This window comes from Lycium ferocissimum, chromosome 5 (assembly GCF_029784015.1).
Source record: "Lycium ferocissimum isolate CSIRO_LF1 chromosome 5, AGI_CSIRO_Lferr_CH_V1, whole genome shotgun sequence".
Lineage (NCBI taxonomy): Eukaryota > Viridiplantae > Streptophyta > Magnoliopsida > Solanales > Solanaceae > Lycium > Lycium ferocissimum.
Window position 1 is genome coordinate 74,883,328 of NC_081346.1, and position 18,900 is coordinate 74,902,227.

General features: G+C 34.3%; 1 protein-coding gene across 1 annotated transcript in view; it reads left to right on the forward strand.

Moving 5' to 3' along the window:
• Positions 1 to 8,283: 8,283 nt before the first annotated feature.
• Positions 8,284 to 18,900, forward strand: part of LOC132057464 (fatty acyl-CoA reductase 2, chloroplastic-like) — an 89,962-nt gene continuing 79,345 nt past the window's right edge. The window contains exons 1-7 of the mRNA XM_059450082.1: positions 8,284 to 8,664; positions 9,377 to 9,480; positions 9,565 to 9,764; positions 14,196 to 14,296; positions 14,403 to 14,598; positions 16,718 to 16,879; positions 16,985 to 17,066. Of these exons, the coding sequence (XP_059306065.1) occupies positions 8,322 to 8,664; positions 9,377 to 9,480; positions 9,565 to 9,764; positions 14,196 to 14,296; positions 14,403 to 14,598; positions 16,718 to 16,879; positions 16,985 to 17,066 (1,188 nt within the window). The 5' untranslated portion in view covers positions 8,284 to 8,321. The remainder of the gene's footprint in view (positions 8,665 to 9,376; positions 9,481 to 9,564; positions 9,765 to 14,195; positions 14,297 to 14,402; positions 14,599 to 16,717; positions 16,880 to 16,984; positions 17,067 to 18,900) is intronic.

Genomic DNA, 18,900 nt, shown 5'->3' on the forward strand with positions numbered 1-18,900 from the left:
TAAAATAATAACATGCTATGTACCTGAAAGTTTTGTCTTTCTTTACCAAGATAAATCTTTCTCTGTAATGGTTCTTGAACGCAGCAGCACGAACTGCCCTATGCGGTTCTCTTTTCTTTTTTTTCTTTTTAGACGTACAATCCCAATGTGCATATTCTAGTGTGGGATTCTAATTCTTTAAAATTATTGGGTTTTTAATTAATAATTTATACATATTTGACAAAAAATTTATGTAAATATATGATTTGGACAAAAGTTACTGAGTTCGGCCGAACCCACACCCAAAGGACTAGCTCCGCCCGTCTTTAACTAATAAACTTGATTATGTTCCCTTACTTTGTAAAAATATTTGACATGGTTTTTATTTTAAGAACTCAAACACTTGAAGATTGAAACCTAACTCGTGAATTTCAAAATGCTGCAGCTGGGACCCACATCTGTTGAAGAAAATAGAAAGAACGCAGGTTTACAAAAGGAAAGACATCGTTGGCCAACAGTTCAGAAAAGTAGAGTTGCAGCTTTTGGTGAATAGCAAAGCAATGAAATCAAAGTAGACTGGCTTTTTTGTCCAGCCTAGAAAACGTATGTCCATTGTGCAGCCAGGTACCCCTTGGTCGGTAAGCTGGCATGACGAACTTGAGGAGCTTTAGGGCTCTTCTATATACTCCCTCCGTTTCAATTTATGCGAATCCATTTAATAAGAGTAAAGACTTTTAAAATTTGTGATTTAAAATAAGTTTTAAATATTTATATGACTGTAAATCATTTCATAAAGTAAATTTATTTTCAAATTAATAAAGAGATTATTTATTTTGATACAAATTAAAAAAAATAGGTTCAGATAAATTAAAATAGAGGGAGTATTACATTTGATCAGTAGGATAGCATTAGCAACTGAATATCAAAGACTCAAAGATATACAATAGCACGTGTAAAAAGCTGCAATAGTGATCAGGTTCAGGACTGAAATGATAAATAGTAAAGTCTTCCCAACCCAAAAATAAAGAAGCAACTACAGTAGCAAGCAATACTGACCAATCAGGAAAAGCAAATTTGTCGTGAGTTACCAAAATATCCCGGTATCGGGCCATGCTTTGTCGTCCGTTGTCCCTTAAACTATCGTCGAATGTATAATTGTAGATTATCGCTTAAGCTAGCAAACTAAATGCTTCTTGAGGTGTTCGTCGACGAACATAGAATAAATATGAAAAAGAAAAGAATAATCAGTGTTTAAAAGTTTTGTACCATACTGCTACATGAATGTACCTTTTGGCTGATGAACAAGAAAACCAGTACACTTTAATTTAATTACTTCTATGCCAGCCGAAATTTTTTAGCATTTGTGGGCCCCATTTGAGAATACATTTTCTCACCTCTCTGCATTTGTTACTTTAAAATATTCCATCAGGATAAAAAAAGAGTTCACTTAACCATTTACATACCCCTTAAAAAACTATTCACTCTAAGAAAAAAATACGTAAATTGACTAAACTACCCCTAATTAAATAGGCATTGAGATTTGATCACCACCTAATAGAGGCAAATATGAAAAGATTAGGTTAATTGTTTCTTAATTTAATAAGTGAACACTTTTTTTTACTCAAGAAAAAAAGGCTAAATGAACACTTTTTTTTTTTTTTATCCGGAGGGAGTATTGTTTGGAGCAGTTAATATGTGATAAATTTAATAATATCTAAATGTGAATCTCTTACTTTAATTATCTATTTACTTCCTTAAAAATGTTTACGTGCTAATCTTGCTGACTAAATGTGGAGTTGCTTATCCATTCAAAAGTGTACTTTTTCTTTGTAATTTTTTGGCAACTGAAATATTATTTTCTTTCCCAACAATTTACAGGAAAGGAAAATATTACGTTAGTTGTAAAAAAAAAAGTAAGAAAAGAAGACAAATTACCTCATATAATTTTTCTACCAATATTGTCATTTGTATTATCATTGTATAAGGAGGGATGGAGTACTAAAATATTCCCCCAACTTTGATAATATGCATATTAATGCTTAAGGTAATACACAGTTATTGTGACTGTCATAAATAGAGAAAAATGATAAGCTTCTTTAGAAATTAATGTATACGCACAAAGTTTAAGGATTAAAATGAGACTTGAATGTTTAAATTGTTACGTTACTAAATATAGAAAGATGCACTTTTTTAGATAATCAAAAAGAAAAATAAGATACTTAAATTTCGGCTGAGGGTTTAAATGAAGGGAAAATGACACAAATGGCCGCTGGGTCAAAAATAAACCCACGCCCTGGCCCAAATTTTCCCAAACTCAAAAAGTAGCCCCTAAACAATTCTCATCCGGTAGCCAAAATCTGTAGCAGGCCTTTTGTGGCGACTAGATTTAAAAAGTCGCCACTAAAGGCTGGCCTGCCCAACAGCCCAAACGCTTTTTTTTTTTTTTTTAAAAAAAGGTTAGACTTTTTGTGGTGACTAAAAGTCGTCACTAAAGGCTTGCTACGGAAAAATCAGACTTTTTTTAGTGACAACTAAAAAAGTAGCCACTAAAGGTTAAATATCCCAAAACATGTATAATATGTGTATATTTTGTAAGAAATATTCCTAAAAACTCTGAGGCGATTTTTGTATATAATATGTATCATTTGTGTATAAAAATATGTATCAGCACCTATCCGTAATGTATAGAAACTGTTTAAAATATGAATCACTAAGGTATGTATCATTTTTGTATATAATATGTATCATTTCTGCATATAGTGTGTATTATAGAATGGAAAATTGTATCATTTTTGTATAAAAAATTGTATATATAATTTCAGCATGTGTATATAAATTGTATCAGTCTTGTATAAAAAGTGCATCATACGTATAAAAAATGTATCACAGAAACTGTATCATGGTGGTAATATGTATCACTATTGTATATGTATAAAAAAAGAATATCATATCATTATTGTATAATATATGTATAATAAATGTATAATTAACGTATAGTTTATGTATAATAAATGTATGATTAATTCTAGCATATGTATATAAAGTGTATCATTCTTGTATATAAAGTGTACATATAATTCGAGCATATGTATATAAACTGTATCATTCTTGTATATACTACTAAATATACACATATTATATATATTTTGGGATATTTCTTACTAAATATACACATATTGTACATATTTTGAGATATTTAACCTTTAGTGGTGACTTTTTTAATTGCCACTAAAAAGCCTAATTTTTCTCGTGAACTTTTAGCGCAACTTTTACCGCCACAAAAAATCAACGTTTTTCTTTTCGAAAAAAAGGCTTGCTGGGCCAACAACCCGCATTATTCTAGGCAGGCTAGCCATTTTTTGATATTATTTTGAGCCGAAAGAGACTCCTGAGGGTATTAGCACGGGCCAATGGCATCTAGTGGAAACAGAAAAGTCCAAATACAGACCGCCTTGAAATCTCACAAAGTGACAAAAAAGTCATTGAAACTTGGATATTGTTCAGGTTCATCTTCCTGAAAGTGTGGATAGTACTGCACATTGATATTGGCTTCACCATCACGAGTGAGACTAATCTTTAATTCTCCTTGGCAATTTACAGGAAACCAATTTTATACTTTCTTTTTTCTTTTTCTTCGTAGTGCTGCTCTTGGCATTATTCTCTATGGGAGACAGATTCTGCAATTTTTGTCTACAAAATATGTTTCCGCTTCTTGGGATTACTTTGACCAATGCTGAAATCAGATGCTTATTAGTACATAGGCGGATCTATAATTTAAAGTGTATGAGTTTCTTCACCGATTTCAAGTTAATACTCCTTCCGGATCCAAAAAAGTATTTATTTATCAAATCAAGAAAGAATTAATTTTATTTTTTTAAATTTACCCCTATTAACTGTTATATGATCAAATCTCAATACCTATTTAATTAAAAATAATTTAATTAAATTATCTATTTTTATCTAAAAATTAGTATTTTCTTAAAAGACACTTTTGCCTTTTGGTGTGTATATTCTTTTGGAGTGTACCACTAGATGGCACTTGGCCGCAATAACAGACTAGGCATATCAGTCATTCAAATTAGCAGTGCCAAAACCATATAAGGCTCCGTCACATCAGCAGGTCTCTTTTTTGTGTGCTTATGTGATTTCGACATTTTGCTACTGTGATCCTCTTTTGTCCTTTTCAGATCTCTTTGGTTCTCTGCCTTAAAATAGGCTTTGAGCTTTTCTTTTTCTTACCTTGTAAAAATATCTCCCACATTTTTAATAGAAGGAACCCTATCAACTAAACATGTAATATTATCATACCTATAAACTGAAAAAAACATGCAATATTGATATATTTTTTAAGGAATATTCCACACTTAGCTCTCTACTAGCAATATATCGCATGAGCCGAACATATTTATTCACTTAAATTAACTAATCATTAAGGTTTGTATTTTGAAAAATAACTTTTAAAAATATTGTAATTGTTATTATAATAGCAACATATACAAAATGTATTTTATGTACCATCACTTTAGTTATAATTAGAAAATGGAGTTTAAAAATTAAAAACATATTATGAAATTAAGTCTTTGATATGGAAAGAGTCGACTTTTTTCTCATCAAGCCTGATAATAAAGTTGTTCATCGATGTGAAAAAGAAAATTAGTAAGAATATGAGGGAAAATTAATATTTTCATTCTAGATTTTTTTCTTTTAAATTCTTTAATATCTTATATATATATCGACAGGTTGATATCCATCTCAATTAACTAACTGTTCAGATCCAAACATAAGAACCATGATTGTATATATTGGATTTTTAAAAGCAAAACTAATAAAATATTTTTATTAAATTAATTAAAAAATATATTATAATTTTTTATATCAACAATTATAGATCCAAATATAATTTTCTTTTTCTTGCAGTGTAAAAATATTTCCCACATTTTTAATAGAAAGAGCTTGTTTGGATGGGCTTAAAAAAAGGAAAAAAGGACACTGTGTATCTACTGGCCTGAAGTAATGCCATATATTGGCCAATATTTGGGCCTAACAATCCCCAGGAGTCCGCTCGACCCAAAAATAATGCCAAGCGCTGGCCAGCCCAGAGCTTTAAAAGTCAGACTTTTTGTGGCGATTAAAAGTCGCCACAATAGGCCCGCTCCAGAAAAATCACGCTTTTTAGTGGCAATTAAAAAAGTCGCCACTAAAGGTTAAATGCCCCGAAACATGTATAATATGTGTATATTTAGTAAGAAATATCCCAAAATATGTATAATATGTGTATATTTAGTAGTATATACAAGAATGATACAGTTTATATACATATGCTGGAATTATATATACACTTTATATACAAGAATGATACAGTTTATATACATATACACTTTATATATAAGAATGATACAGTTTATATACATATGCTGGAATTAATTATACATTTATTATACATAAATTATACGTTAATTATACATTTATTATACACATATTATACAATAATGATATGATTTTTTTTTTTTTTTTTACATATACAACAGTGGTACATATTATATACCACAATGATGCGATTTCTATGATACATTTTCTATACGTATGAGACACTTTATATACAAGATGCCGATAATTTATATACACATTTTCGGAATTATATATACACTTTTCATACAAAATGATACAATTTTCTATTCTATGATACACATTATATACACAAATGATACATATTATATACAAAAATGATACATATCTTAGTGATTCATATTTTATACAGTTTCTATACATTACAGATAGGTACTGCTACATATTTTTATAACAAATGATACATATTATATACAAAAATCGCCTCAGAGTTTTTTGGGATATTTCTTACTAAATATATTTTTGGGATATTTCTTACTAAATATACACATATTATATATGTTTTGGGATATTTAACCTTTAGTGGCGACTTTTTAAATTGCCACCAAAAAGCTTGATTTTTCTGTAGCAGGCCTTTAGTGGCGACTTTTAGTGGCCACAAAAAGTTTGGCTTTTTTATAAAAAAAGCGCTGGGGCTGTTTGATCGGCCAGCCTTTAGTGGTGACTTTAAATCTTTTGTGGTGACTTTTAGTTGCCACAAAAGGCTTGCTAAAGATTTTGGCTACCGGATGGGAATAGTTTATGGTCTAATTTTTGGGTTTGGGAATAGATGGGCCAGCGCGTGGGATTATTTATGGCCCGTCATTTGTGTCATTTTCCACGAAAAAAGCAAATTATAAAGGCTCGCTTTTTTAAAAATACAAACGAGCCCAATTATTCTTTTGGGCTTATTTTAAGCACAAAATGGGTTATAAGTAGGGGTGGGCGTTCGGTTCTTCGGTTCGGTTTTTTCAAACTTCGGTTCGGTTTTTTTGTTTTGATTTTTTGAAAGTGAACACCAAACACCGCACCGAATTAGTTTGATTCGGTTCGGTTTTTTGAATTTCGGTTCGGTTCGGTTTCGATTTTTCTAATTCGGTTTTCTGCTTGTAAAATGGACTTTCTTTTTAATTAAAAGTGAGCTATTTTATGTTTTTTTAATTCAAAATGGGCTATTTCAATTCATCGGAATTCAATTTTCACATGAACTTATAAGAGATCTACACAAGCCTTAAACAAAATCAGTAACTTAACACCTTAAACTTAAACAAGTAGCAGCAACAGTAAGCAGTAGCGGTAGCAGCAGCAGTAGGCAGTAGCAGTAGCAGGAGGCCAGCAGCCTTAAACTTAACCAAAATCAGTAGCTATGATGAAGTTACCAATTAATCACATGAAATTCTTGTAGACAAATCAGCACATGGACGTTTTCGCTTATAAGTTCGTTGCTGGGTTTCATGTTCATTTCATCAGTAATACATTGATGTGTATTCATCATAGAGGATGATACATCACCTTTTTTCCTTTTTCTATTCTCCATTTTTTATCTATTTCTCGATAAATGTTCTAATTAACAGAAGTAACGATGTATGCAATAAAGCTAGCAAATGCCACAAGAAGAAGATTACGAATATAAATAGAATAGAAAAGTGAAAAATGATGTATCTATACTACTTACTTACCAATAATACTATCCATAGTTAATAACAAACGCAACAGGTGACGGCGAGTACAATTTCTAAAGCAAAAGTGCCAGATTCAGCAAAAGATGCAACAAAAGTTAATAATCAGCATAGTAAATTTTCGGTTTAACCGAAAAACCGAAAAACCGGTGATCCGAAACCGAACCGAATACCGAATTTGTTATTTAAAAAAACCGGAACCGAACCGAAACACCGAAAAACCGAATCCATTCGGTTCGGTTCGGTTCGGTTTTTCGGTTTTCGGTATTTATGCCCACCCCTACTTATGTTCGGTCGGTCAAACACTCAAAAAGGCCCGAAAACGACTTATAGTTCGTTTTTAGCAACTTATAAGCTAAACCAAACGGGCTCAAAGAACCCAATCAACTAAACATGTAATATTATCATACCTATAACCTGAACATGTAATATAGATATATTTTATAAGGAATATTCCACACTTAGCTCTCTATTGATTTACGTTTGCTAATAATGAAATTAACATTATATTTTTAGGAAAAAGTCCTGAATAAAATTTTAAATTATTTAAAAAAAAATTAAAATATCTGGAAATATTAATAGAGTAAAAACCTGTTTCTCAAAGGATAATCACACACTCAAAATTTTTAAGATAATCACATACTCAAAATTTATACTCCTATAATACCAAATAAAAATTATTTTGTATATCAATTCAATATTCATAAAAAAGTTAACCATCAATTTCAACATTGCCACCTGCGCTTGGGCCCGTGCACAGCACGGGGAAAAAAATATCGGATTGTTACAAGGGTTGTCTTGTTGATTAAGATGTAGTTTCATTTTGAGTTTAATTTGTATAAGAGTAATAAAATTAGTCCATGAAAATATGATATGTTCAATCCGATTAAGCTTGGGCGGGTTATTACGACTAATAAATTAAGGGAGAGTTTATCAATATATCATTTCATTTTGAGTTTGACTTTTATTAGGGGCGTCAAATTAGCCCATGAAAATATGACCCGCTCAACCTGATCAAGTTTGGGCGATTCCATTCCATGAGTCAAACCTGAGACCTCCAATTAAAGGCGACTACAAAGAAGAACTATGATAGATTCTAATGTTGTTCCGCGATGATTTTAAACTTCCTATCAAAGGCGACTCCATTCCACGACTCGAACCCGGGACCTCCAATTAAGAATAAAGGCATAATTATCACCGCACCCTCTTAAGCCACCCTTCTATAAATACGAGGACATTAGCTCCTATAATCTATAACCCTTTTATGCCAAATATCCAATGCTTCTCTTCAAAAACCTTTTCTCCCTTAATACAAGGGAGCCAACCAAGTTATTTTCTAAAAATCATCTTTCCCCTGTCTTTGATTTTAAAATTTCATCCTTGGAGAATGAAAAAAGAGCAAGAAGAACCAAATCTCTCAAGTGTGAAAATGTAGTAAATTCATATTCTTCTCCTCATGATCAACATTTTTCACTTAAAGCAGTCACTGATGATGCAGCCATAACTATGGAGGATGAAAGAGAAATTATAGCACAAAAAGCCAATAATGGTATAGGGATTAATGAGTTTTTTGAAGGGAAGAACATTCTTGTCACAGGTGCTACAGGGTTCCTTGCTAAAGGTTTGTCTCAATTAACTTCCCTTTTGAAAATCTACTCGCATTTTATTTCAAATAGAGTGTACTAACATATACGGATAGTGCAAATAAATTTCATGCTATTAGGTCACTTGAAAATTAGTTATATATAGGTGACGTTCCATAACAAATGTGGAGCAACAACCTAAGTAATATGGTAAACGGAATCATTACAATAGATAAAAGTGACATGATATTCAAGTTAAACTCAATTTCTGACGTGTGTTTTTGTTTTACTGAGAAAGTAAGTTCTGAATCTATTAAACAAAAGCAGTGTCAATACTATATTGAAAAATAATCACGGAATTTATGTAGGCATGTCGTCGACGATCCTTAAGGATAATAAGTTCTGTTAGTATAAATTAGGCGCAGAAACAAAAAAAGATAATTATAATAAGTTCTGACGTACGTGAACCTACTCTCTTTTTTCTAGCTCTTTACCAACCTACTGAAGAATAAATCCTTATAAAACTGGGGAAAAAAATAGAGCTTTTCTTAATTCAGATGAATACCTTCTTCTAAGATACCCTTTAATTTTCTGACAAGTACAACATTGGCATTTGCTTACTAAAGAGAAAGATGTACATGAAACTATATTGAGAAAATGATTAAGAGCAAACATTATAATCTACCTTTTTAAAAATTTGTATCCTTAGCCTTATTGGTTGTCACATTTTAATAAAATATTTTTTTCTAGCTCTGATTGAAAAGATGCTGAGAACAACACCAAAGGTAAACAGGATCTACATACTCATCAGGGCAATGGATAAGGAAGCTGCATTTCACAGATTAAAAAGTGAAGTATGTTTATTTATTTGAATTAATTAGCTCCTATATATATAAATTATGAAATGAATATTATTTATACCTCTATTTTCTTATCAGATTATGGAGTCAAAATTGTTCAAATGCCTAGAAGAAATACATGGTGAATCCGACAAGTTGTTCATACAAAGTAAATTGGTTCCTGTGGTTGGAAATATATATGAGCCAAATCTTGGTATGGATATTATTACTGCTCACAAAATTGCGGAAGAAATTGATTTGATTGTGGACTCTGCAGCCATCACAACATTTGACGAGAGGTTAAATTTTTTTTCCCTTTGTAAATAACACTTTTAAAAATCATGAATTATTGACAAACAACTTCTGTTGCTAAATAGAAAAAGTCTGTCCGTAATCTTATTTAACGTTGATTAGCGACAAATTATAAAAAAGGAAAATTCCAGCACATACCATTTCGCCATTTAGTTTATAAAATATGTGCATAGTGTATAGATAGTATATAAAGTACACTAAACATACATATACTATACACATACATATACATACCTATACATATAATATACACACATATACACTATATATACAGCCAAAGTGTATAGGCAGTGTATATTTCAGCCATGTGTAGTGAACTACATGGCCGAAGTGCACATCTAGGTAAGTTTCCTTATTAAAAAAAAAAATCATGTTAGTTACGAGCTATTAATTAGCTCCCCTCCCCTCCCCACCCAACCCCCCCGCACCCACCCCCCCCCCCCCCAACCAGGCCACCCCAACCAGCGACCGGCGACCACCGCGCGGCTCTCTCTTCGCGGCCCGATCTCTCTCTCTCCTCTGTTCTCTCTCTCTCTCTCTCCTTCTTCCTTTCCTTTTTTCTCTTTTTTCTCTTTTACACTGTGACCGGAAACCCTCCACCGGAGGTTTCCTGCGCTTACGCACAAAATCGAGCTTTCCGCTTCGACCGATGAACAAGGATTCCTACTGGTGAACGATATTTTCCTACGGCGGAGAACGATTTCGACGGCAAACAGAGATTTCTCGGTGGTGAACAGGTTTTACTTACTTGGAGTTGGTACCTCCAATAGCCCATTTCCTGTCGTTAGCCTTATAAATTTTGCCTGCTCCGCCTAATTGAATACCTATTCCTCCGCTTATAGACTATTACTAACTTGTGCTCTATTATTGATCCTTCGTTTGTCCTAGATTATCCTTTCACTAGCGTATACTTGCTTTACTGGCTTTGGTGAGGGATGGTAGACTAGGGTCATGTTCTCGGTTGGGATCGGGGACTAGGGTTGGGGGGGCTAAGGGGTTGAGGGAGCCTCTAGATTGAGAGTAGGGTCTTGGAATATTGGGACTTTATCGGGAAAGTCCATAGTTAGTTAAGATTCTTAAAAAGAGGAGGATTAATATAGCTTGTGTCCAAGAGACTAAATGGGTAGGACCTAAAGCGAAGGATGTGGACGGCACAAGCTTTGGTTCTCGGGCAAATCAAGGTATAGGAATGGGGTAGGGATCTTAGTAGATAGTGAGCTTAAAGATCGGTGGTAGAAGTTAGGAGGATCAACGACAGGATGATGGCGATTAAGTTAGTCGTTGGAGGGTTCACCTTGAACATTATTAGTGCCTACGCGCCACAAGTGGGTTTAGACGAGGAGGTAAAAAGGCGCTTTTGGGAGGACTTGGACGAAGTGGTGGTAAGTATACCGCTTACTGAGAAGCTATTCATAGGAGGAGATTTCAATGGGCACATTAGATTGTCCGTTTCGAGGGGTTATGACGAGGTGCGTGGAGGATTTGGCTTCGGGGACGGGGAATGGTGGAGGAGTCTCACTCCTGGATTTCGCAAAAGCTTTTGGATTGGTGGTAGCCAACTCGTGTTTTCCGAAGAAGGAGGAGCACTTGGTAACCTTTCGTAGCTCAGTGGCTGCGACGCAAATAGACTTCTTGCTCCTTAGAAAAGATGATAAAGGCCTCTGTAAGGACTGCAAGGTCATACCGAGTGAGAATCTTACGACCTAACATAAACTATTGGTGATGGATTTGGAGATAAGAAGGAAAAAGAAGAAAGAAAGGTTGTGGATGACCGAGCGAGGATTGGGTGGGGGAGTTTGACTCCGTCTAGTGCCCTAGAGATGGGAGAGAGTTGATGGCTATGGGAGCGTGGGATAGTAAGGGGGATGCGAGCGATGTGTGGGATAGGACGACCGATTGCGTTCGGGGAAGCGGCTAGAGAGATTGGGGGTCTCACGAGGGCGCCGTGGTGGGCACCGGGGATTGGTGGTGGAATGGAGAAGTCCGAGGAAGGTAGAAGCAAAGAAGCGAGGCATATGTGAAGGCTGGTAGATAGCAAGGATGATGAAGAGAAGCGGACGAACAAGGAAAAGTATAAGATGGCGAGAAAGGAGGCGAAGTTAGCGATGTCGGCGGTAAAACGGCGACCTTTGAACGCCTTTATGCGGAACTAGAGGGACGGAGGTGGGGATAAGAAGTTATTTAAGCTCGCCAAGGCGAGAGAGGAAGACACGCGACTTGGATCATGTGAAGTGCATCAAGGACGAGGATGGCCAAGTGTTGGTACGAGAAGCCCGTTAGACAGAGATGGCGATCATACTTTCATGAACTCTTGAACGAAGGAGCGGACGGAGACATTTTGTTGGGAGATTTGGAGCACTTACGATAGGCGTCGCGACTTTGGTTATTATAGGAGTATAAAGGTTGAGGAGGTTAAGGGAGCTGTTCGTAGGTTGCGCGGGGGAAGAGCGACCGGACACACGAGATTCACGGAGAATTTTGGAAGAATGTAGGCGAGGGTAGGCTTGGAGTGGGCCGACCGGATTGTTTAATGTCATTTTCAAAAACAACAAGATCGGAAGAATGGAGATGGAGTACAATGATTCCCGTGTACAAGAACAAGGGAGACATTCAAAGCTGCAACAACTATAGAGGTATCAAGTTGCTAAGTCACACTATGAAAGTGTGGGAAAGGGTGGTGGAAATGAGGGTGAGGAGAGGTGTGTCTATTTCAGAGAACCAGTTTGGATTCATGCCGGGGCGCTCGACTACAGAAGCCATCCATATTGTAAGGAGATTGGTGGGCAAGATAGGGAGCGGAAGAGGGACTTGCACATGGTATTCATTGACTGAAAAGGCCTACGACAAGGTGCCGAGAGGTCTATGGAGATGCTTGGAGGCTAAGGTGTACCTATGGTGTACATTAGAGCGATAAAGGACATGTATGATGGAGCTAAGACCGGGGTAAGGACGGTAGGAGGAGACTCGGAGCCTTCCCTTCGGGGCGATGGGGTTGCGTCGGGGATCGGCCTCTTAGCCCGTTTCTATTCGCCTTGGTGATGGATGAATTGACGCGACAAATACAAGGTGAGGTGCCTTGGTGTATGTTGTTCGCGGATGACATAGTCCTGATTGACGAGACTCGCAACGGAGTTAACGATAAGCTGGAGGGCTGGAGACAGACGTTGGAGTCTAAAGGATTTAAATTGAGTAGGACCAAGACGGAATACGTGGAGTGCAGGTTCAGTGGCCTACCGTGTGAGGTTGATGAGGAAGTGAGGCTTGGTACCCGGGAGCCGTTCGAAAAGAAAGGAAGTTTCAGTATCTTGGGTCTATTATACGGGGAGATGGGGATATCGACGACGATGTTTCACATCGTATTGGTGCGAGGTGGATGAAATGGAGACTCGCTCCGAGTCTTTGTGTGATAAGAAAGTGCCTCCAAAACTTAAAGGCAAGTTCTACAAAGTGGTGGTTAGACCGACTTTATTGTGCGGAGCGAGTGTTGGCCAGTCAAGAAATGTCACATTCAGAAGATGAAAGTCGCGGAAATGCAAATGTTGTGGTGGATGTGTGGACACACTAGGAGGGATAGAATTAGGAATGAAGATATCCGAGACAAGGTGGGAGTGGCATCGGTGGAGGACAAGATGCGGGAAGCGAGGCTGAGATGGTTTGGGCATGTGAAGAGGAGAGACACAGATGCTCCAGTGCGGAGGTGTGAGAGGTTGGCTATGAATGGTTTCAGGAGAGGTAAAGAAGGCCGAGAGAGAAGAATTGGGGAGAGGTGATTGGCGGATATGACACGGTTTCACCGAGGACATGACCTTAGATAGGAGGTTGTGGAGGACTCGGATTAGGAGAGAAGGCTAGGTGGCGTACCCTTTCACCATAGTAATTGCAGTTTTGCTCACTTGTCTATTGCCTTTTGGTTTATGCATTTGATTGCTGCTTATATTTGTTGGGACGTTGAACTTTGATTATTTTATTTATTTTTATTTTTTTGAAACTGGTAACTTTTCTTTGATTATTTTATTTATCTGTAGTATTCAATGCTTCTTACTTTCTGGATGGTTCTACCATGACTTTCTCGCTTTTGGTATTCGTGTTATCATATTGCTTTCGATATGCTTGGCCCTATCTGACCTTTTGTCTTGTTTCCTCTTGTCTTTCTCTCTTCTCCTCTCTTGAGCCGAGGGTCTCTCGGAAACAGCCACCCTACCTTTCAAGGTGGGGGTTAGGTATGCGTACACTCTACCCTCCCCAGACCCCACATGGTGGGACTATACTGGGCTTGTTGTTGTTGTTGTTGTAGTTACGAGCTATTAATTAGCGATAGATTAGTGACGAACTGCGTAGTTAATTCCTGTTTCTTTTGTAGTAGTAAATTATTCTACTAGATAACAAAAATAATTTGTTTTCCGTTTTATGTTTTCTAGGTATGACTTAGCTCTTGATGCTAACGTGAACGGTCCATATCAACTCATGATGTTTGCAAAGAAATGCAAGAAACTTAAACTTTTTATGCATTATTCAACTGGTATGTATATTGAATATTCTTCAATAAAGATCTTTTTTTTACTAATTAGATATGCTTTTTAAAATAAAGGATTCATTAGTGGGCTTATTTTTTTTCCCCTTTGAAGCGTATGCAAATGGTGGAAGAAAAGGATTAATTTTGGAGAGGCCTTTTACTATGGGAGAAAGCTTAACAAAGGAAATGATCACTTCAAATGTTCCATCACTACATGCTGCCATTGAATTGGACCTAGTTTCAAAGTTGAAGAACAATATTAATGACAATGGCTTGGAGCAAAATATGAAAGACTTGGGATTAGAGAGGTACCTTTAAAAAAGTTCTCTTTTTTATGCTTTAATCTTTTCTTTAATTTAGTTGAGGTTGTGCAGGTTTGTCCTGGTAAATTTCTTTTTCTATCATTAATTACTCTTCAACTCTGATTTCAACCTTTATGTTGAGTGTGCAAATAAAGTTTCACATTAATAGCTGGAAAAAAAAATTACATACTATATAAAATATTGGGTATTCTTAATGATGTAAGGCATTTTGAGAACCATGCGGGCTTGGCCCGAAAAGAATAATGTCATATCAAAATAAGAGTATCCTTGGGCTTGTTTAGTCCAACACTTTATATTACGTAGATTGGCTTATTTTTCTTATTTTTGACGATTTAAATTTAAATTTAATTTTTTAAAATTAGTTATTTCTTTGTTTCATTTGATTGATCCATAGATCAGGAACAAGTTATTTTTGTGCCTTATTAGCATATCAATTTTACGAAATAAGTTTAAGGCCTTTTAAATATCATTTAGTCAGCTTTAAGACACAAATTCCATTAACCGCCCTTATATCATACTATAGTGTTTAGGGATGTACATGGATCGGTTTGGTTCGGGGTTTTCAAATACCAAACCAAACTAATTGTGTCGGGTTTTTCAAATACCAAACCAAACCAATTATGTCGGGTTTTTAAATCGATAAATGAAACCAAACCAATAGAAGTCGGGTTTTTCGACCTCGGGTTTTTTTGGGTTTTTCGGTTTTCTCTGGTTTTTTGGGGTTTTTTTTTTTCCAAAAAATTTTCATACAAAATATAATCTTTACTTCAAATATTTCTTTAGTCCTAGTAAGATACAACTATATAATTAAGGTGTTTCTTAAGAAAAGAACAAAAATGTGAAATGAGTGATGACATTGTAATAAAATATTCAACAAAAAAGATAATGAAATAGCATAAAATAAATTTAGTTAACCAATAAGGCATAATGAAAATGATCATCACCTAAAAATACTAAATTATGCTAAAATAAGTACGCTAATAAGTATTAATTACAAGATAAAAAGAAATATTATTATGTGTTTTCATTGTTTGAATTAACAATGCAAAACTAAATAATAGATATCCAACATTATTATCATTCCTAGTGTTAGGCTTGAATTACTTTTGTTAGCATTAATATTGATTTGGTTTTGACTTTGTTTGAGTTACTAACATCTATGAACTGTAAATCTTATTGGAACATCCAAAATTTCAAGTCCAAACTTGAAATAATATGTTAAAAGACAAAAAAGCTGAAAAAACTTAAGAAATATTAATAAATTACTTTATACGGAGCCGTTTGGACATGATTTCATCTCATGAGATGAAATCATGTGATGAAATCATGTTTGGACATGCAATTTGAAATCATGTTTGTGAAAACCATCAAAATTTTTTCAATTCTTATACAATCTTACCAAATGAGTAAATCATAGTTCATAATAAAATTAATACGCTACTAGAATGCCTTTTTAAAAAATAAAAAATCAATTGGTCAAACTTTAGTTCAATAAAAGGAAAAAATTTAACATGAATAGTAGTGTAACTACTATTTAATGTAATCTTTCCACATGGTAAACATGATTGGTAAATATTTTACCAACTTGCAGATTAATATTTAATATAAATGATTGGTAAACATGATTGGTAAATATATCTACCAACTTATGGGTTTTTTTTATACAAAATATAAACGTATGGGTCAAATTTTACATTTATATTTTTTGAAATCATGATTTCAAATACCAAATCATGCCTTTTTGGATGATTTGGCATTTCATCTCATGAGATGAAATCGCATGTCCAAACGTTGATTTTCATCTCATGAGATGAAATCGCATATCCATCTTTTATGTATAAAATGTTTTAAAAATTTATATACATGTAATGCCGGGTTGGTTTGGTTTGGTTCGGTTTGACTTTTTTTAGTTAAAAAACCAAACCAAACCAATTATGATCGGATTTTTTTTCCAACACCAAACCAAGTCAAACTAAACCACTAATCGAGTTTTTTTCTCGGTTTGATTCGGATTATCGATTTGGTGCGGTTTGTCGATTTACTTTGTACACCCCTAATAGTGATTAAAGACTCTTCCTTTATTACAATATCGTTATACAAACAGGGCAAAGTTGTATGGATGGCAAGATACATATTCATTCACAAAGGCCATTGGTGACATGATGATAGATAGCATGAGGGATGAAATACCAATTCTCATTCTTCGTCCCTCCATAATAACAAGTAGCTATAAAGAACCTTTTCCAGGCTGGATACAAGGATTCAGGTGTTATTATTTATTCAACTTCCTTCTTATTTAATTTGTCCTTAATATGTATAAATTACTAAGAAGAATATTTCTAATTTTTCAAATTCTCTGTCTCTTAATTAGGGCAATCGACCCATTAATCTTTTTCTATGGAAAGGGTGACCTCCCTGGCCTTCTTTGTGATCCAGACTGTTTTGTTGATGTTGTAAGTATATACATTCAACATATATTATTATTGCCTTTGTTTCAATTTATGTATATAATTTGACAGATTGAGAAACTTAAGAAAGAAAGACTTTTAAAATTTAAGTCGATTTTGAACATGCCTAATATTTTTATATGTCTATAAAAGCATATCATTAAGGGCGTGTTTGGTATGGAGGAAACCATTTATAATTTTTTCAATTTTCTCATGTTTGGTTCGTCAAAAATTTTGAAAAGCATTTTTTCTAGAAAACAGGTTATCTAAAAATTAAATGAGGAAATTGACTTTTCTTGTGTAGAAGCAGGGGAAACAAGTACATGACATTCCACTCTGATAATCCTCCCCCACCCTTATCCCTAACCCCATGGTGTTTGCCCAGAATATATACCAATGATTTTGAGACAATATTTTTTACTTACTTATTAAACATCAGAAAATAAGGAAACTACTTATTTTCTTGGAAACTATTTTCAAGGAAAACATTTTCAATGGAGAACATTTTCCTTCTTGCCAAACACAGTGTAAGTGTAAAATTTTGAAGTTCAATAATTTTCAATTAATATAACCATTTTTTGCATTATCTAACCAATTCTTCACTTGATTTAGGTTCCCATTGATATGGTTGTAAATGCAACAATGGCTGCTATTGCAAAGCATGGATATTTGCAAACTCCACAACTAAATGTCTATCATGTGGCATCAACTTCTGTGAATCCTATATCATTTTCTCAGCTTTTCGACCATAGCTATGAATATTTCACTTCATTTCCTTTTGTTAACTCAAAAGGAGATAAAGTTAAGGTTAAGGAGATGAAATATTTTGACAAATTATCAGACTTCTCAAAATATATTTTGGAGGTATTATCCAAGCAACATAGAGTACAAGATTTAAACGAAATAGAGCTATCGAAGATTCAAAAGCGATTTAAAAGGAAAGTGGAATATTTGAAGCATTTCAGCAAGCTCTATGAACCATATACAACCTACAAAGGATGGTATGACATTTTTTTCCCACTTAAATACATGAATAGTTTTACTAGACATTTTTAGTCATCAACCTCATGACTAGAAATGTATTTATTATAGTTGGACTAACATCAGTGTTTAACAATGAGTTTAACTTATATATCGATGGTGTAAATAAACTCTCACATTATCAGGTTACTCAAAAGATTACAAGTAATTCTTCATAAAATGTCAAATTTATAAGCTTGAAAATAAGATAAATTACCAGCTACAACAGATAAAATGAACCTGATAGGGCAAAAGTTATATATTCTGTCAATGGAATAGAGACAGAGTATCACTCTCTATTGGTCATTTGATAATACTCAAGTACAAAACAAAATAAAAAAGTGAAGAAAAGATTAATCATTATGAGTGTGTTCTATTTTTCTCATATAGGTTGGTCAAAATATTTTTTTGGCAAAAGTAATTACGTTTCTTAAAAATTAGGAAAATAGTGGGAGTAGGGAGCAGAGACAACGAGCGTGGAATGCCACTTATGAAGCTTGTTTTCCCTAAACCCTCCCCCTGCCATCAACACCCACCCCTACCTCCATTCTCAATAATACCACTTGAAAGAACATGTTAAATATTATAAATTATATTAATACTTTTCCTTATTTACAAAATATACAATTTTAATTACTACATATACTTTTTCCGATTTTAGTTTAATGTGTAGTGCCTTGATTTTATTTTAATAAGGAAAGAATAATAATACCACTTGTTATTTAAAATTTTTGACTTTATTGTAAGATACGATCAGTTTTTACACTTATCAAAAAGATAATCTCTCTCATACGATCAGTTTTTCACATTTATCAAAAAG